Here is a 21,255-nt window from a genome sequence, read left to right as displayed (position 1 = left end):
ACCCCTCCACTCTAGCCCTTCTTCTGGGACCCCCCCCCTACCAAGTAGGGCAACTAAAGGCTTAACCCAGGTGCTGCTGGGACTTGCCAGACCCTGTTCCAGCGCCCCACGACGTGTCCTTTCTGGTTGGTTCTTGCCCTGAGCTGTATTGGTTGTTGAGTGATCCAGCAGTCACCCCTGACGCTCTGGAATTTAAAACATTGGGGTTCATTTTCCAGTGATGACAACACAATATCATTGAAACTGCCTTCTTGTCACCAACGATGTCCTGATTGTTTTCTTAGTCTTCAACCTCTTTAAACCTTTCTTTGACTCCGCTTCCTTCTTGAAACTGCTTACTCTGTTATTTTCTAGGAATTTCTCTATAAATTTCATTGTTTTTTACCCTCTTTTGGTGATTCCTCCACTGCCTTCTCTGTCCTTTGATGCTCAGCCATGTCAGAGAATTGTCTCACCACTAGGCTATAGTGATTCCCTTATCTCTACTGTCTCAACTTCTGTTTTTGTTGTTAACTTCCTGAAGGCTATCACACTATCCCCTTGTGTACCAGCTTATAAAAGACTCTCGGACAGACCCAGATCCAAACTCCTAGCTTGATGATGAAGACTGGGTATCCTTGGGCTCCACCTTTGCCTCAGTTCCAACTCTTACATACCTTAAATGCAATGTACACACAGTGGCTGCAACAATAGACTCAAATATGGTGACGATTGTGAGGATGGTGCAGGACCAGGCAGTGTTTTGTTCTGTTGTACATAGGGTCACTATGATTCAGAACTGAGTTGAGGGCACCTAACAACACAACCACAACAAAACTTTCCAATTGGTTACATCTTCTTATTTCTCCTTGATATATAGTCCATACTCATCCTCATATTCTTTCAACTTATATTTATTAACTTTTATGTTCTGAGTACTCATGAGTTTGCATGTATTATTACTTCTGGCTGGAAAGAATTTCATCTTCTGTCTCATAATCTTTTTCTTACCCATCTCCAAAACTTGTGTCAGGGCCCTGTGCTCAGTGATTTCTTGACTCTGCTATGGTGGTCTTACCCATTTGTTTGCTTTTATCTGTAGGCTTACAGAATATTATATCTAAATATATTTCGGTGTTATTCTTTGACACTCTTGTGTATTAGACTCTTCTGATTGTAAGCAACAGAAACTCTGCTCTTGTCCTTTGGTGTTCTGGGGAGTGGGTGATTCGGATGTAGCTGTGTGTAGGTGTTCAAATGATATTATAAGGGCTCAGCCATACAGGCAGGATCTCAATACATGGTATCAAAGAAGGTGACAGCCAGCCAACCATAGACCCACATTTTCCTTATGATTCTTAATCTCAGAAAAGGAGAGACAGACCTTATCTAACCTGGTATTTATGCCATCCTCCTCCACCCCCAAAAGAATTCTGATTGGCCTTCTTGGAGTCATGTGTTCATACCTGGACCAATCACTGTGTCCTGGGTCCCATGGTACTTGCCAATGGCAGGTCCACATGTTTGAAAACACCACCAAAATCATAGGGATTTGGGAGGATGTGGTTCCCTAAACAAGCTGAGCAGGTAAAGAATGTAACATGTCTACTACAGCTAGAAAACAGGATGGAAACAAACAAAAACGTGTTGCCATCGGGTCGATTCCGACTCATAGCAGCTTTATAGGACACAGTAGAACTGCCCCATAGGGTTTCCAAGGAGTGGATGGTGAATTTGAACTGCAACGTTTTGGTTAGCAATTGAGCTCTTAACTACTGCACCACCAGAGCTCCTAAAGCTAAGATGGAAAGTAACATTTATTGAGAACCTACTATGTGATAGCTATTATTCCAGGAAATTTGTATGTTGTCAGTCATTTAGTTCTCATAACAGCTGTAGATTACAGCAGTAGTGAGGTTGGGTACATTTTCAAGGTCACCAAGTTAAACAGGGTGGAATAAAAACATAGAAGCTACTGTGTCTTTTACTTGTGCACCTCCCAGAGCTGAGGAATTGTTAGGGACTTATTACAGGATTATTGACTTAGGATAATACTTGCAATCCTTTAATATTCTGGGGTAGGTTCTATGTTAGATACTTTATATACATTATACATCTCTTTAATTTTCTTAGCATACTCTTGAATGAGGTCTTATTTCGTAGAGGCTGAGTATCATGCCCGAGGATGTAAAGGTCTGAACCAGGGTGGTATCCAGTCTGCATCTAGGTCTGTTTGATTTTTTTTTTAAGGTCAGATTTTTCACCTCTGCAGTGAAGAACTCATGCAGTTGCTCTGGATTTTTTTTTTTTTTTTTTAATCCTTAGCTCTTTTTGTTAGACTTGAGTCCATTAACAACGACAGCAAGAAATCCATATATAACGTGAAGACCAAAAACCTCAAAGGTCACAGTGTCAAACGAGGGCCACTAGGGCTACACTCTCTGCCTGTGGTCATTAGGAATATGCACACAGGCAGGATGACAGGCAGGATGAGTTCCAGGCAATGGACTTCATGAAGAATGAATTAGAAGTAGGAAAATTAAGACCATGAAATGAAACACAAAAGCACCCTAATTGCTTCAATTTGACCTAACCCAACTTCATTCCGGGCTTGTATCTTTTGCTGTAAAGAATTAGATGCCATCTGTATGAATGAACAACCAACAAACACAAAACAACAATAAACAGTGGGTCCCTTGTCATCTTCTAATCTAGGTTGTCCTTGATTTATGTCTTGATAAGGGCCAAGGTAAGCTTTTGATTTTTTGTTTTTCCTCCTAACGTGTCTTAGGCCCAAGAAAACTTCTTTCTAGAGCGCTTAATTTGTGCTCATATACCTGCGGTTAATCCCATACAATAAATCCTTCCAGGGGCAGGACATTACTCAGATAACCTAAGTCCAGGGGCCGTTCAGTTATGCGTGCGGCTCCAACTAGATGATTTTTAAAAGTTAAGCCTTCAAGAGCCTCTGTGGTATCCAGTAATAATAGTTTAGAGTTGTATTCTAAATAAAGTGTAATATAATTATGTAGAGACGTTTCCTGAACATTAGATCACGTCATCGTCTTTAAACCAAATTGGCCCTCCGTTTGTTGATCAACGTCCGTACACTGATATGTGATCATGGTGCGTTTCATGCTCTGTAAAAACTGCTTATATTTTCTTTTTGGGCCTGATATTAAAATGAAACCAGTAATCCTGAACTGTGTTTGAAAGGAAAGCATGTGGTGACACTCAGCAATAACATAATTGTTACTTTTTTGTGACTAAATGATTTGCTTTTCTGATGTTTCGCCCACTCTCCATTTCACAGTGTTCACAATTCCTAGAGAGGAAATAAAATCTGTGTCTTGCTGCTGAAGTGAACATAATGTTTGACGAACACAAATAGGGACAATAATAGCATTCCGACTGGAAAAGATGTTCCAGAAGTTACTCTCAGGCTTGGTGTACACGCAGGCCAGTTTGGATACCTTTTGAGAAGGGGTTCATGGTTTTCTAAACGTGCTTGGCTAGCGCAGTTGCCCTGGTCTCTTCGGCATTGTCTTTTGTATCCTGGACTTCTCCAGTCATTCGGAAAACACAAGTCACCTGGACGCCTCGTGAAAATGCAGATTCAGATTCTGCATTTCTAAAAAGCCCCCAACCTGTTACCTTAGAGTCAATTCAGACTCATAGTGACTCTATAGGACAGAATAGAACTGCCCCATAGGGCTTCCAAGGGGCAGGTGGTAGATTCGAACTGCTGACCTTTTGGTTAGCAGAGGAGCTCTTATGCTACCAGGGCTCCAAAAAGCACCCAGGTGATGCCAGTACTTCTGGTCTGTGGGCCACACTTTGAGTAGCAAAGGCCTAGACTGTATTCTGTGTCAGCATGATAAGGATGCTGATGATTCTTGTTGAGTTCTGCCTTGTATCTCACGTGCCTGTCCAAGTCACTGGCACCCAGTAGGTACGCAATATAATTTGTTGAATGAATGAGAGAATTCCCTGAGTCTAAGCTTACTATCAATTTATAGTAGCCATGCCCTGGAAAAAGTCAGAGATTACAAAAAAAAAAAAAAGGTCAGAAATAAAGAAGTAAACTTATTTTGGACTTCCCACCTGACTTTTGTCCTCATTTCTATAATCGCTGCACTCATGGATTAGTGCTTATGTTCATGGCTGTTTTAAAAACCAGCAAGGTAGGCTCATTGGGTAAATAGCTGCTAGGAGTTCGCTTCCTATGGTTTTTTGTCAAACCAAAAAAAAAAAAAGAAACCAGTTATTGCCAAGTTGTGAACCCCGTGAGTGTCAGAATAGAACTGTGCTCCGTAAGATTTTCAGTGGTTTATTTTTCAGAAGTAGATTGCCAGGCCTTTCTTCCAGGTGCCAAGTGCCTTTCTTCCAGGTGCCAAGTGCCTTTCTTCCAAGGCAGCTCTGGGTGGACTCAAACCTCCACCCTTTCAGTTAGCAGCTGAGCACGTTAACCGTTTACACCACCCAGGCACTGGTTATTTATTAGTTGCCCACCGAACACCTATTTTGTACCTTTTGGCTGATAGATATAAAGTTGTCTTGGATATGAATCTTTAAATATAAATTATCATTTACAATTTATGTTTAAATTTTTCACAAGTATTATGAATATGTGGAAAGAAGTTATTTGAAAGAGATACTCAATTCAGATTTTTTTTCTAAATAACAGAGTCTGAAACAAACACATCTTAGCTAGTTGTATTTTATTTTTTCCCAGAAACTTTTTCCCCACATTCTTACAGTCCACAGCCAAAATATATCTAAAAGCAAAATGGTATGATAGTTGTCCTATGCAAGACATTAGAAGGATGTTACCTGAGATCCGAGAGATTTGGGGATGACAGAAGCTTTGTCTGTCTGTTCATGGCTGTGGGGTGAAGTGCCAGGCTCAGAGCAGACCCCAGTACCCCAGTCTTGAGTGACAGGAGCTGACAAGGTGATGTGGATATTCAGGCCTGATTACTGTGAATTGGGACAATCCTGGCAGGTGTTCCCTGGAAGAATCCAACTCATCATTTTGACTCTTTAGTAATGTAGCCCTGAGCTTAACGAGATCATGAAGGACCTTCTTAAAAAAAATTGTGTTTTTCAAGAATTGACCTCTAGAGGGAATAGCACTGGCCTAAATAAAATTGAAGTAGAGTATTTTGCTGCAGGATTGTCCAGAATAGGCCGTTAACTCTAATGAGCACTGGGAATCCCCAATAAGTGTTTCTCAAACTTATTTGACCCTGGAACCCCTTTTCCATTGAGCATTTGGGCTCTGTAGGCTTTGGAAAAAGCTGCTCTTTTATATATCACTTTCTCCATCTCTGAGAGAGGCCCACAATTATCTGCTTCTAGAGCTTTCTTGAAGCCCTGGTGGTGCAGTAGTTAAGACCTCGGCTGGTAACCAAAAGGTCGGCAGTTTGAATCCACCAGCTACTCCTTGGAAACCCTATGGGGCCGTTCTATAATGTCTTATAGGGTTGTTATGAGTCAGAATCAACTGGACAGCAATGGGTTTGGGTTTTCTTTTTCTGGTTCAGAGCTTTCTTATTTGTGAAATACACTGAAGATGTGTGTTTGAAAGCTACTACATAAATTACTTTAAAATATAATTTAAAAGCAACATGTAAAGATGTTCAGACAAAGAAAACTCTTTGGGGATTGAGAAGCAAAATGTTGTTCTACCGTCTAAAACTCCACTTTTCATGCTGTAACAACGTACGTCTTCACTAAAAATTCTTTCTCTCTGTTCTAGATCAGTGCTTAGAGTTATTGGGCCCAGGTATTCAGCATCTGTTCTAAAAGACAACATCCAGGTACTACTTGATTGAGTCATCAGGACTTGGGAGGTGGTTTCCTTCCACTGGTTTTTCTTAACTATATAAGTTTCTAGTAGATGTTTTAGAGATTTTTTAAAAGGAGAAAGATAAATTTTCTTCTCCCCAAATTCCTTAACCTGAGGCCGACTTGAGAAGCTGGGCATAGGACAGTCATTTTGTTTGCCTTCGATTTTCATGCTTTTCTTTCCTCACTTCTCTCTCTAGATCATTTTCAAATATCTTCTTGGGTACAGCTAATAAACTGTCTAGTATATCTTGTGTATGTTCTGATTCTGTTTTCCTCCATGGATCCTAATGATGTTCTCCTATCTGCCTAGCTCGTGATGTCAGGTATGAGTTCTATTGTCCTCGAAGTTGTTCTGTTCTTAGAACAGAAATATACACAAGGTTGGAAAAGACAGGTCCTTCTTAAAGTGCCTCCCACAATACCTATTTCTTTTTTATCCTGTTAGGGGACACTTGTGGCTAAAGGAAAAAGCTGTTTGTGAGGAAAAGGAAGAGTGTTAAATAAAATTAGTAAAAGCAAAAAATAGTATTTTCAAAATGCATTTAGCCATTTGATGAAATTTTAACTCAGTTGTATGTAAGCTAAGAGGCTTGGCTGTGTTCAGGAACTTTTTGTCTTAACCCAGTTCTGACCTTTCTTTAGCAGTGTGTAAGTCCCGTCTAACCGGTTTAGAAGTCAGAAGTTGCTGTAATTGCTAACTAAAACCTCAGCAGTTGACGGCGGGGAATGTTGAAGGCTGTAGGGAAGCAGTTTCTTCTCCCCTTGCCTACATGACTGAGATGTGAAATTCTACTAAGTGCTATCAAGAAATTAAGATGCAAGATGTGAGGACTTCAAAGTGTATTGCAATACATACATGTGAATGTATGTGTGGAGATGTGTGTATGTACACATGCATGCATATGTACATATAAATAGGGTCACTTCAGATTTGGATCTGAAATTGCAGGAGATTTTATATAGGAAAAATGGGGGTGTTGGACGTTCCTTTCACCTTTACTTACAGTTAAACTCAAAAAGATTGTATTTAAATATTTATAAATCTCATTATCTTAGTTTTCTGGTGCTACTATAACAGAAATGCCACAAGTGGATGGCTTTAACAAAGAGAAATTTATTCTGTCACAGTCTGGTAGACTGGAAGGCCAAATTCAGGGCATCAGCTCCAGGTGAGGGCTCTCTCTCTCTGTCAGCCTGCTCATCAATCTTCCCCCAGACTGGGAGCTTCTCTGCGCAGGGGCCCCAGATCCAAAGGATGCACTCTGCTCCCTGCACTGCCTTCTTGGTGTTAGGAGGTCCCTAACTCTCTGCTTGCTTCTCTTTCCTTTTATCTCTTGTAAGTTAAAAGGGGGTGTGGCCACACCTTTTTTTTTTAAGTTAAAAGGGGGTGTGGCCACACCCCAGGGAAACTCCCTTTACATTGTATCAAGGATGTGATCTGGTAAGCGTGTTATAATCCTACCCTAATTCTCTTTAACATAAAATTACAATCACAAAATGGAGGACAACCACACACTACTGGGAATCATGGCCTAACCAAGTTGACACATATTTTGGGGGGACACAATTCAGTCCCTCAGTCCCTGACACTCATTCATGGCAAAGTTGTATCTTAATAAAGAGGGAAAATCTATATCACACTGACTAGAGTTTAAATTGATATCTATCTTATGTTTTAAGGTGAAAATATCATTTTAAGGCTTTCATGGAAGTAAATAAAAATGTTAATAGTGAGTATATGTGGGTGCTAGGATTGTGGGTAATCAATAACCTATGTAGTTCTTTAAGTTTTCCATAATGAACATGTCTTGATTTTATAGTCAGGAAAATATGATTTAAAATGACTCTCATTTGGAGGTGACATTGAGATGAGTCAAGAAGGTAAGAAAGAATCATCCTTTCAAAAACTTGTGGAAGAGGCCTTCAAGAGAGGGAACAGAGGGTCTGAAGGCCTTGAGACAGAAGAGACCTTGGTGGATTCAAGGACAGAGGGAAGGAGAGGGGATCAAGAAGGTTAGGAGCTACAGCTATACTTGCCTTGACTCTGCATTCTGATGACTGCATCCAGAACACCATTTTTAGTTCTTTTTTTGCAAAGGGATCAAAGAATGAATGGAGGAGACCTGATCCAAATTCTAAGAGCACTCCCAGGCTAATGAGGTGCATGGTAGGACCTCCTCAATGCAGAGCCTTTAAGGATGGTCGAATGAGTCTAGCTTCACTCACAACGTTGCAAATAAATGATCCAACCAGGACCTCTAAAGGTGCTTTGGGATTGGTGGTTAAAGCAGGGTGTCTATACCAGCACGTAAGGTTTAGATACCAGCTTTTCACTACCTAGCTGTGTAACCTAATCTCTCAGCACCTCTGTTTCTCGTCTACTGAGTGAGGGTTTCAGTATATAAAGTTTGTAATAGTAATTTAAAATGTTAAGAGAATGTCACCAGCTGGGTAGAAAATAGGGGTTAGATGTTCAGGATGACTCAGTTTGATAACCTTAATTCATGAAGAAACCACTGAAAGAGATTGTTTCTGTTGTTTGAAAAATTGCTAGCTTCATTAAAAAAAAAAAAAATTGTAAGTTGAGTTTAAAACCTTGAGAAAAATTAAGCTTTAGCATTTACAACTAATAAATTGAATATTAATCACACACAGATACACAAAATGACTCTCATTTATTCGGGAAGACTCTAGGAACTTTTACAAGTTCTTCTTCCATAGCCTTTTGACTGTTGATTTTCCTTTGTTCTCTGGGAGTTCTCACAGTTCAGAACTCAAATGAATGGCTGAGGATGACTGGCCTCACACAAGATACAAGATTTACATAAATGGCATGTGATAGAGAACAGAACTGTCAGGCTATACATAAAAATAGTAATAGTTATCTCTGAATGGTAGGATTGGAGGCAGGTTTCTCCATTTTGTATGGATATAAAGTATATAATTTTTAACTGAAAAAATACAGTAGGTATTATTTTTAAAGGAAAATGAAATACCACAGAATGTAACATTTCATAATCTTGAAAATTTCAGAATCTTTATTTTGTCTTCTCGGATTTTTTATGAGAATTAGAAGACGTGTCCATAGAACTTAGTACCCACAGTTTTTGTCATATAGTGGAGCTCAATTAATAGTTCCTGCTTCTCCTTCTTTTAATGAGAACGACAATGTTAATGATGATACTAATAACATTATTATCACCAACATAATAATGTATTATTTTAAACACAGTATTATTATATTATTATGTTAATGATATTATTGTTATCTTATTGCCAAACAAGATATGCCATTGGTCATATAATATAGAAAAATAAAGTAGGAAATAGCCACGAAGTCAGGACAGAAATATTTGTTGTAAATTTTGTATGAGTTAGAAGTAGAATAGCCCATTCATTGTCATGGCTTTTGTAACTGTTAGTCTTTTAAGTTTAAAAATTAAATTGGGAAAAAAGAATGAATCAGTAGCTTGTTTTATTTTTCCATTAAACTCCTTGAATTTATGCAGTAAAATGGAAGGTAAATGGTGACAGCGAGGGGACTTAAAGCCAGTTATAACACGCTTCGTTTAAAGACTGTTTGGAGTCTCATACCTGATCAGGGGCCCTGGTGGTGCAGTGGTTAAAACACTGGGCTGCTAACTGAAAGGCTGGTGGTTCGAACCTACCAGTCTCTCCACAGAGAAACATGGCAGTGTGCTTCCATAAAGGTTTACCTGATGCCTGAGGTTGGGGAGGTTTTTTTTTTTTTTTTCACATTTTTAAGACCTCTTCTCTTCTAATTAATACGCCATTTCTTATTGCACTGTATTTCAGGCTTGGTCTCTGATTTCCTTATAAGTTTCTTTCTTTTTTTTTAAATCTCTCAGTGGCTGATGTTTTCTCAAGTAATACCATGTTTGAGGGTAATATTTCTAGTTTCTTGGCTCAGTCAATCAATAACTTAGAAATGCCCTGCAAGGTGGTAGTCATGTTTTTCTTTTTTGTCACACAGGGACCTGACTGCTTGCCACGTAAATCATGATGCCGTGCTAAAGTGTTTCCAGTTCTATAAATTTTCAGTCATACAAAATCAGGGTTCAGTTATTTAATTTCACTGATCTCTGTGTTTCAGATGAGAATTCTTTTCCATGTTACTAGACTTGAATTTTCTTTTGTCTCAGAGTTGAATTCTGAGCATGGCTTATAAAACCAGTCACAGAACAGAGACAGGAACAAACTGTTTTTGTGTTTACAAGTGGGCTTAAAAATACAAAACAGTACACTGTACCCCAAAATGCAAATTAAAAAACTTAAATGGTATTTTTCTTTTTTAACATTTTTTAATTAACCTTATCGTTGTTGCCCTGGTATTTTGATTCTCAGGGATTAGACAAACATATCTAGGTAACTCTCTGTATTCTATTGGTACATGGTTTTTAAGGGGAACTTTAAAAAAATCTCACAAATGGTGCTCAGAAGTGAAAAAAAATCAATTATTCTGTATTTGGGGCTGTGTCTATATCTTAATGTAATACTACAAAAATCACTGTCTTAAATTCTATTTTGATGATACTGAGAAAGAATTTTCTTTCTTTCTTTTTTTAACCGAAGGACACAAAAATTGCTTCATTGGAGCGAAACATAAGGGATCTTGAGGATGAGATCCAGATGTTAAAAGCCAATGGTGTGTTGAACACTGAGGACCGCGAAGAAGAGATCAAACAAATAGAGGTTTACAAAAGTCACTCCAAGTTCATGAAAACCAAGGTAGGATCCAAAGTTATAAACTTTTATCCTCTTGGTGTGACTGGAAAGTTACAGTTTATGTCTATACTTTTCCCAGTGCTCACGTAAGCTGCTTTATGTGATACTGTGTACATAGATAATACAGAAGAACGTGGAATATTTTTAGTTCAGAAACATAGATTACAAAAAGCAATCAGGGAAAAAAACCTGGAATTCTGACACACCAAGAGGTTTGTGTTCTTCTCTAAGGAGTTCCTTTGGTGTCCCACTGCCCAGGAATTAGCATGAGGATTTTAATATTCCTCTCTTCTAGATTTCATCAGTTATCCTAAGTTTGCTGTTTTTTTTTCAGTTGCTATCATTCCAAGTTTGTTCTCCGGCCATGGAAGGTGACTGTCTCAAAAGGCGTTGCTTTCAGAAGCCAGTTTAATTGATTTCAATGTTACTATCACATTTTGGTTTTAGGGTAGTGGTTAAGTCAATTGGTTTTGAGTCCCAATGCTGCTATTTGCTCAAATTATTCAACCTCTCTAAGCCTTGTTTCCTTGTCTGCAAGATAGCGTTAAGACAAGGGCCTGCATCACTGAGTTGCTCTGATAATTCCAAGAGGTTATGCATGTAAAGCACCTAGTCCCATGCTTGATTCAATAAATGGTGGGCATTGCTGATAATGCTATAATAATAATAATAATAATAATAATAATAATAATATTTGTTGTTATCTGTTACTAGAAGCTTCAGAAAATATAATAATCTGCCACATTAATTTATATCCTTATTGGTAGTTTGAGAGAATTTGGCTTATAGGTCTCAAAATTAAATTTTGACCTACAGATGGACTGAGCACATGAATATTATTTTTTACATATGAATAGTTACTAAATTCATGAATAGCCCCAAACATTGGTCTTCTGAGATTTAAAATGCTTTTATGCTTTTCCTCTATTTAAGCCATTTTGATTCTGAAAATAATATCCACACCAAAAAAAAAAAAAAAATTTTGTCATCTTTTACCAGTTGCTTTTAAGTATCCTTGTTGGTTTTAGTCTTGGTTGTTGCCTTGTAAAATGCAGCGAGGTAGGGGTAATACAGACTTCCATGAAAAAGCAGTGGGAGTGGGGAGAAAAGGATTTTAAATGACAGTTATGATTTTTAACAGTTGTAAAATACATGCATTCTCGTTGCAGAGAATTTGCATATTAAGAGAGGAAATAATATCTACCATTTATTTCAAGGAGCCCTGCTGGTGCAAGGGTTAAGCACTTGACAGCTAAGTGAAAAGTTGGTGGTTCGAACCTACCAGTGGCTCTGAGGAAGAAAGAAGTGGCAGTCTCTTTCCTTAAAGATGCCCATAGCCTTGGAAACCCTATGGGCAGTTCTACAGTGTCCTATAGGGTCCTACAGGGTCTCTGTGAGTTGGAATCGGCTCAACAACGGGTTACCTTTTACTTCACTGCATACGGATGTGTGTATATGTAGGTGTGTTTCTCCAGGGAAACCAATCCGTGCTTACTTCTGCACTGGAGATACAGGAAAGAGCACATGCAGTGAATTTGAATGTAACCCCTTCTTTTCAGGGACTGCTACAGCTGCAGAATGGGTTTCCCTGCCCAGTCCTCCCTCTGGTTTCTTTGTGGCAGTTCTTCCTCTCCGAGTTGAGAGCTGAGGTACATCAGGTCCTGTAGTGGTGTGGCCTGCAGACCATGACCAAATTACACTGGGGATGAAGACCAGAGGTACAGACATGAGTGAACTCAAGACATTTTGGGAAGTTATTGTTTTGGCTTAAACTTCTCATCAGTCTTTGATAACTGCTCTCTCCCCAGCCTGTTCTTTACAGTGGGAGATAGTTCAAGCCACTCCTGGAGCTGAAAATGCCATGAGATTTGCAAACTCCAGCCTGCATCATGGACTCCGTCCAGGAGAATAAAACATTTATACGGTCTTCAGCAGGCAAGCCACGACCTTTATGAGCCCAAGGTTGTCTGCGAGACCATCAATCCTTGAGTTAGATTGAACTTGAATGGCTAGTTACTGTAAGAGTTCCAAAAGTGTTCAGGTCAGAGGAATGTTCAGGGAGTATAGCAGGGTGCAGTAGAAAGAGTGCAGGCTGAAAACTAGAGCAGGTTTGGGCGATTCTCTGGCCTGCTTCGGCTAGCTGTGGGGCCTTGGGGGAAGTCCAATGTCCCTCAACTATGGTTTCATCATCTGTAAAACCGGGACACAGCCCCTCCAAGGATTAAATGAAACAATGTAGCTAAAGTGCCTGGCTCAAAAAAAAGTAGGTAATAATTATACCCATCATTATTGAAGAAGTGTAGCTAAATAGAATAGTAATTAATAAAATAAATAATACTGTATTTAATTTGACTAGTGAAGAAAGATGGCTTTCTAAGAAATATAAATTACAATGAGTTCTTATATAACATATAGATATTGCTTATAAACTGACAAAATTAACTAAAAAATACACGCAAGTGTCAGTTTTAACATTTTCTCCCTCGAAATGTTATTGTATTGAACCATAACACTTATTGTGGGTACTTAATATTGTTTTCATTACTTGTTTTTCTTAGATTCTTCTACTTTGAAGGGGGGTTCTGATTCCTTAATTAAGCCTGGGAATGGGAATGGTTGATTGGATCTATTAAGACACAGCTGTTTCTAAGCATTTAGTCCCTGAAGTGTTTATCTTTTGTGCTTTTTGGGATCCCTTAGGCTAGATGGATTGACTCCAGTTGGGTGAATTGTTTATCATGGGACCTGTTCACTTTCAGAGACATCAAATTTACAGAACAGTAGTCTGGTAAAGAATGCAAAATCAAATTAATGTCTAAGCAAACCAAGAAGGATAAGTAAAAAGACACACTCCTCCCAACTCTACCCAGATATGGAAGCAAGAAGAGGAACAAGTCTGTGTGAAATGACAGGTTTTCCAAAAGAGAAAAGACACATTAGATTTAAAATGCAAAAACATAGAGAGGCTCTGAAACTTACGTGGGAAATAGAAAAGTGATTGTTAAACTCATTGGGTTTACTGAGGCAGTGATATAGAAATGGGACTCATAAAATGACTCTGGACTCTAGCTAGCAGAAAAAGTTAGATGTGAGCCATGGATGGTTGACTTTAGTGACTTTAAAAAGTATTTTAGTGGTTTATAAAGACTCAAAGGGTCGAAGAACGTTTCAGAAAATCTAAGGAAATGCTACTTAAGGTTTAAAATGTGTGCTGTCATGATTTCTGGTAAGTTTATATATTTTTAAAATAAAGTACTTTTATTTTAAGCAACTTAATTATGAAAAAAAAAAAAAGGCCCCTAAAATCGATCACACATCCACACTCATTTGCTTACGGTTTTGGAACGTTATTTAGCTGTAAATTATTTTTATCACTCTTTGGTGAGTGGAGATATTGACTCAGCATTTGATTCCTCTTCATTGGCAGACATCAACTCAATCTTGTCCTCAATATGTAATGATTTTCTCCAAATTGATAAGAATGGCAGCTAATAGGAATTCTTATACACACACGTAAACACTTACTGTTTGACCTTGAAATGGGTAATTTTAAAGGTCTCTCTGAAAATTTGATACAAGAACAGTTTTCTGGTGTTAAAAGGGAGTGCTACTTGCCTTAATAGTTGAAATGAATAAAACTTGTAGATGGGAGGAAATGAAGTCCTTTAAATAGCCACGTGGACAAGCATACACCTCCATTTTGGCTTATGTCAAATAGCAGTGAAGACTTAAATTGCTTTTATAGGTATGTCTTTTTAGAAAAACCATGCTGTAACATTTTCAGAAAGGTGGAAGTGAGTCGCAGACATATAAAAGCAGAGTTCAGAATCTCAGCTTGTGTGAAGGTGACAATACCAGATGCAGTCTTTGTTGTTTTTGTCAACCGCTGTCAAGTAGGCCCCCAACTCATGGCAGTCCCATGCACAACTGAACGGAACATTGCTGGGTGGTGGCTTCATGTAAGATGCATTGCCTGGGAATCAGACTGACATCTCCCACATGGAAGGTGATAATTCTACCACTGGACCACCACTACCCCCTAAACCAGTTGCCACTGAGTTGACCCCAACTCATGGTGATCCCATGTGTGTCAGAGTGAAACTGTGCTCTGCAGGGTTTTCAGTGACTGATTTTTCATGAGTAGTTGGCCAGGCCTTTCTTCCAAGATACCTTTGGGTGATGAGTAGACTTGAACCTCCAACCTTTCGGTTATTTGAAGCTACATATGTTAATTGTTTGTACCATCCAGGGACAGATGTAGTCTATTGTTGTTAGATGCCATTGAGTCAATTTTTGACTCATACTGACCCCATGTGATGGAGTAGACCTGCTACATAGGGTTTTCTTGGCTGTAATCAAGCGTAACAATGATCACGAGGATGGCGCAGGTCTGGGCAGTGTTTCATTTCTGTTGTACATGGGGTTGCGGTGAGTCGGAACCGACTTGACAGCACCTAACAACGGCAAGAACAACAACAAGATCTATAATCTTTACAGGAGCAGGTTGCCAAGTCTTTCTCCTGTGGAGCTGTTTGGTCAGTTTGAACTGCCAACTTTTGGTTAGCAGCCAAACACTTAACCATTGTGTCACCAGGGCTCATTAGTTTACCTGCACTGTACAAGCCCTTTGCCATATGCAGGTTGTTCCTGAGACTCCGGGAGACCTCCTGACCTATGCACCTTTCCTGTGTTTGAAACTCCAGTTCCTACCCCAACTGCAAAGGCCCATAGAAACCAGATGTAAGAGTCAAGTATGAGACACCGTGGAGAACATGAGTTACTTTCAGGAGCACTGTTAAGCTTTTGAGAATGGAATGTACCATATATATGTGTTTCTTATAGGGAAAGAATGATGGCATCCCTTGTTTCGTATGAGGCTTTGTTCCTGGTCTAACACGTTTTTCATCTACCAAACCTAGTACTCCTCTATTAGCTGCTCCCTCTGTTTTCAGCGTTTGCCAAAGACGCCATTCTCCTGTCTTAGATCTCCCCTTTATTCTGAATTTGTAACACATTTTCTTATTAACCCCTGATGGGTTGCAAGCCTCATAATGCAAACTGCATGATAATAAGCATATTGCTTTCTAGACATGAGGGCCATATTTGCAGTGAAAAAGAAGCTGTGTTCCTTGGCAGAGTGTTTTTTCGGGGTGTTGGTTGTGTCACAGATGTAAGCGGGGGAAGAACTTTCAGACGAGATGAAGTGTGCCTGATATGCACACGGACTTCATCTAGAGCATGCGATGTAATTCTGACGGGCTTTTCTTCTTGCCGTCACGGAGACAGACCTTCCCTGGCCCCAGTTCTCATGTATTTTCGATTGCATCACTTTCCATTTTTATTGAGTTTATGGCTGTAAAAGAAGTAAAAGGCATATTTTTATGGAAGAATATATTTTTACTCTGTAACTGTATTCCCCTTAGGAAAAGTCTTTTTCTATTATTGTCTGCATAAAATGTTATTTAAAATTTACCTCATGGTGGTGGTGGTAGTCTGAATGCTATTTAAAGATACTGCCTGGACTGAAATAGTTTTAATATTTATGGACTGAAATAGTTTTATCATTGTCAATCTATTTCTGTTGAATAAAGTAGGTGTAATATCCCCACTCTCTCACCCTAGCTTTCTACTCAGGTATTTGTGGAAGTTAGAAGAAATCAGTTTTTTCACTATAAACATCACCTTTGCTTAGACGTATAGAGTTGAAAAGTCCTTTAGCATTAGTTTCTGATGAATCCGCTTCATATGTGGAATCACCTATATACTTTGCTGTCATCTACAACTGGGTTTGATTTGAGGGTCATACCCCCTGAAAAGAGTGCTAATCATGCTGATCACAACAGATTTTAATTTATTTTATCATATTGGCTAACCTTAATCCTGGTTTTCACTCTTTTTATTTATACCCCATTCATGTTGTGTAGGAGGGAGAAAACTTCTTACTTCGAGTCACCTAAAAATGGCTATAGACTCAATCATAATTCATTACATTATAAAGAGATAATGTAGTCCATGGTTTGCACACACCAGAATGGTGCCACTCCTACGTAGTCACAGCAGATGTTGATAATTTATCATGGCTCTTTCCCAATAACCCTTTAAGCATCCTCAAAATCTGTCTAAAAACCACTTTCTGGTCAGCCATTGCGAATCCTTTAGATTTGGCAAGCAAGGTGAAACCTATTTGTCCTGTAGGCCGACTTATCCCTCCAAATGGGAGCAAATGGGATTTTCCTCCATATCAACCTTTCCAGAAAGTTGTACAATCTGGACACTTCCAAAGATGGGGATATCACTCCTTTTTAAGCATCACGCTCTACTCATATCCAGCTGTCATCATCAGTAGCTTGGTTCTTGTGTCCACTTTTGTTGCTGAAAACAACAAAAAATTTTGGATGAAATACATTATTAAAACACATATTTTAAAATGTACTTACAAGCTGCTGAGTTAGAAGAAAATCCTCAAGGGTCAAAACTAAGCCAAAGCAGGAAACTTCAGTGATAATTAGGGTGGTGGTTATTTCTCCTCGTTGACATTTGCCAAAAAGGTGAACTTGATCTTTGATCTTCACAGTGACAGGGACATTGGAGAAAGAGACAGAAGCCTGGGCTGTGAAGAGTCTTAATAGGAATGTCCACTACCACCACCACATGAAGGAGGGTGTACTTTTAGTGCCCGGGTAAACTAAATATAACCTTACTGTTCCAGCCCTCCTCCTACGATGATTAGTGAACCACATGGAAAGCTGCCCATTTAGAAATTTTGAACCAAGTAAGTTATAAAACAAAACAAAACAGATTCTGAGAATTCATAGCCCCAAGTTGGCTCTCACATAGAGGTGTAGTATGAGATGATCCAAAAATGCCAAGCAGAGAACGTAGTTTAAGTTGTCCTTGATTGGCAGTGCTCCCAGGTATTGGCAGAAGCAAAGAAGAACAACATGTCCAACTTAAGCCTAGAAGTATCCCTCCAGATACAGTTCCAAAAACTATGAGCCCACATTAAATAAATAAATAAAACCTGCAAGGAAAAAAAAAAAAAAACACCATAAGTGATAACCAGTAGAAAGAACAAAAGCAGAACCATAAGGCAAAGATTTCAGAAGTTGGAATTAATAGGACAAGGAGTATAAAATAAGTATATTTATTATGTTTGAATAAATAAAAGAAGGGATTGGATATATGGGTAAATGGCAAGAGACTGTAAAATTACCAAACAGATTTAAAAGAGAGCCAGATAAAATGTCTATAAATGGGACAATATACAAATGAAATTTAAAAATTTAGTGTATCAGTTTAACAGCAGAGCAGTTAAAGCTGCAGAGAGATTTGATAAGCTAGAATATAGATCAGAATAAGTTTAATAAAAAATTTTAAAAAGATAGAAAAAATTAAACACAAGATTCACAGAGAGTGGAGTAAGAAGGTCTAGTATAAGTATAATCAGAGTTCCAGAGGAACATGAGATGGAGTGAGACAGAGGCAGTATTTTTTTTTTTTTCTGTTCACTTTATTTTTTTTTTAATTCTCAGCTACTAACACAGTTCCTTGCATGTGGTTAAGTGTTACACAGATACCTGTTGAATGAAAGGCTGTCAGGCCTACCCTAAGCCCTCTATGCATATTATTATTATTATTGTGCTTTAAGTGAAAGTTTACAAACCAAGTCAGTCTCTCATACAAAAACTTATATACACCTTACTATATACTCCTAGTTGCTCTCCATCTAATGAGACAGCACACTCCTTCCCCCTCCCCTCTATTTTTGTGTCCCTTTGGCCAGCTTCTGACCCCCTTTGCTCTCTCATCTCCTCTGCAGACAGGAGCTGCTCACATAGTCTCATGTGTCTACTTGATCCAAGAAGCTCAGTCTTTGCCAGTATCATTTCTGTCTCATAGTCTAGTCCAATCCCTGTCTGAAGAGTTGGCTTTGGGAATGGTTCCTGTCTTAGACTAACAGAAGGTCTAGGGACCAGAGGCACTATTCTGAAACCACATTTGAAGAAGTGAAGGCTGAGAATTTTCCAAGCTGATTAACAGACACCAGTCCACAAATTCACAAAGCCCAAAATGCTCCAAATAGGATAAATAAAAAATAAATCTATCCATTCACATCAATGTAAAACCACAGAATCTCAGAGGCAAAGAGAAAGTATTAAAAAGTAGCTAGAATATTTAAACACATAAAAGGCCAATAAGTACATGAAAAATGCTTGATATCATTAGTCACTAGGGAAATAAATTCCAAAAGCACAATGAGATACCACTTCACCCCTGCAGGAATGGATATAATTAAAAAGACAAAAAATAGCAAGTGAGAGGGTGGAGAAATTGTATCCTTCATACTTTGCTGGTGGGAATGTATAATGGTGCAGTCACTTTGGAAAACAGTTTATAAGTTCCTTAAAATGCTAAATATAGAGCTACCATATGATCCAACAATTCTGCTAGATACATACCCAAAGAAGTGAAGACATGTCCACACAAATCATACTTAGCAGCATCATTTGTTAATAGTCAAGATCTGGAAGCAATCAACTTGGCAATTAACTGGTGGATAGACAAAATGTGGTATAGCCATACAATGGAATATTATTCAGCCATAAAAACGAATGAAGCAATGATTCATTCTTCAACATAAATTAACCTTGAAAACATTATACTAAGTGAAAGAAGCCAGTCACAAAAGACCACATATTATATGGTTTCATATACATGAAATGTCTTACCCATTGCCGTCAAGTTGGTTCCGACTCATAGCAACCCTGTAGGACAGAGTAGAACTGTCCCATAGAATTTCCAAGGAGCGCCTGGTGGCTTTGAACTGCCTACCTTTGGTTAGCAGCTGTAGCTCTTAACTACTGCACCACTAGGGTTTCCATGAAATGTCTACAGTCAACAAACCCATAGAGACAGGAAATATATTAGTGGTTGCCCAGGGTTGAGGGTAGGGATGGGGAAGACAGGGAATGACTACTAATGGTTGCAAGGTTTCTTTTTGGTATGATGAAAATGGTCTAATATTTAGTTGTAATGTTGGCTAAAAAACTCTGTGACTACTAAACACCACGGAATTGTATACTTTAAACAGATGAACTTCACTGTATTCAAGTTATATCTTAATAAAGCTGTTTTTAAAAAAAAAAGATGACCCAAATACTTGTGTTTATTTTTTAATTTTAGTAGTTTGTTTTATTTAATCTTAATATATCAAAACATTATCATGTCAACATGTACTCAATGTTAAATATTATTTTTATTATTTTATTTTTTATTCAACTTTAGATGAAGGTTACAGAACAAACTAGTTTCTCATCAAATAGTTAGAACTACATTTTTGTACAGCTCTGTCCGGGACCCTCTATTGTGATCCCCGTCAGAGCAGTCAGTGGTGGTAGCCGGGCACCATCTACTTGTGCTGGACTCACTCTGGTGGGGGCCGTGGTAGATGTGGTCCATTAGTCCTTTGGACTAACCTTTCCCTTATATCTTTAGTTTCCTTCATTCTTCCTTGCTTCTGAAGGGGTGAGACCAGTGAAGTATCCTAGATGGCTACTCTCAGGATTTTAAAACCCCAGACGCTACTCACCAAAGTAGAATGTAGAACATATTCTTTATAAACTCCATTATGCCAGTTGAGCTAGATGTTCCCTGAGACCATGGTCCCCACAGCCCTCAGCCCAGCAGTTCGGTCCCTCAGGGAGTTTGGATGTGTCAAAAAAAAAAAAAAAAAAATTGGAAATTTTTTTTTTATGGAGCTACCATGCCTTGCCTTGTACAGGTTGTGCTGGCTTCCCCAGTATTGTGTACTGTCTTACCTTTCACTGAAGTTACTGCTTATCTATTGTCTATTAAGTGTTTTTCCATCCCCAGCCTTCCTCTCCCTCGTAACCATAAAAGATTGTTTCTTTTTGTATGTAAGCCTTTTCATGAGTTTTTACAGTAGTGACCTCATACGATATTTGTCCTTTTGTGATTGACTTATTTCACTCACCATAATGTGTTCAGATGCATCCATGTTATGAGATGCTTCACAGATTGGTCCTTGTTCATTAGTGTTACGTAACATTCCATTGTATGTATATACCACAGTTTGTTTATCCATTCATCTGTTGATGGGCATCTAGGCTGCTTCCATCTTTTTGCTATTGTGAACAATGCTGCAATGAATATGGGTGTGCATATGTCTGTCCGTGTGATAACTCTTATTTCTCTAGGATATATTCCTAGGAGTGGGATTGCTGGATCATATGGTATTTCCACTTCTAGCTTTCTAAGGAAGCTCCATATTGTTTTCCAAAAAGGTTGTATCATTTTGCATACCCACCAGCAGTGCATAAGTGTTCGATCTCCCCACAGCCTCTCCAGCATTTGTTATTTTCTGTTTTATTGATTCATGCCAGTAATGCCAGGGTGAGATGGTATCTCGTTGTGGTTTTGATTTGCATTTCTCTGATGGCTAGAGATCGTGAGCATTTCCACATGTGTCTGTTGGCCACTTGAATGTCTTCTTTGGTGAAGTGTCTGTTCATTTCCTTTGCCCATTTTTTAATTGGATTATTCGTCTTTTTGTTGTAGGGGTGTTGGATTTTCCTGTAGATTTTAGAGATTAGGCCTTTGTCTGATTTGTAATAGCCAAAAATTTCTCCCCAGTCTGTAGGTTGTCTTTTTATTCTT

At 38.6% G+C, this 21,255-nt stretch overlaps 1 protein-coding gene across 7 annotated transcripts in view; it reads left to right on the top strand.

Moving 5' to 3' along the window:
• ERC2 (ELKS/RAB6-interacting/CAST family member 2) overlaps positions 1 to 21,255 on the top strand; it is a 1,130,613-nt gene that overhangs the window by 387,709 nt on the left and 721,649 nt on the right. For all 7 annotated transcript variants that reach the window (XR_007514402.1, XM_049862256.1, XM_049862252.1 and 4 more), the window contains exon 5: positions 10,426 to 10,581. Coding sequence is in view for 6 of the 7 variants with exons in the window: in XM_049862256.1 (XP_049718213.1) it covers positions 10,426 to 10,581 (156 nt within the window). In the remaining variant the exon portion in view is untranslated. The remainder of the gene's footprint in view (positions 1 to 10,425; positions 10,582 to 21,255) is intronic.

Source organism: Elephas maximus, chromosome 20, assembly GCF_024166365.1.
Source record: "Elephas maximus indicus isolate mEleMax1 chromosome 20, mEleMax1 primary haplotype, whole genome shotgun sequence".
NCBI lineage: Eukaryota > Metazoa > Chordata > Mammalia > Proboscidea > Elephantidae > Elephas > Elephas maximus.
Note: the sequence above shows the minus strand (reverse complement) of the source record. Positions and strands in the feature narration are given on the sequence as shown.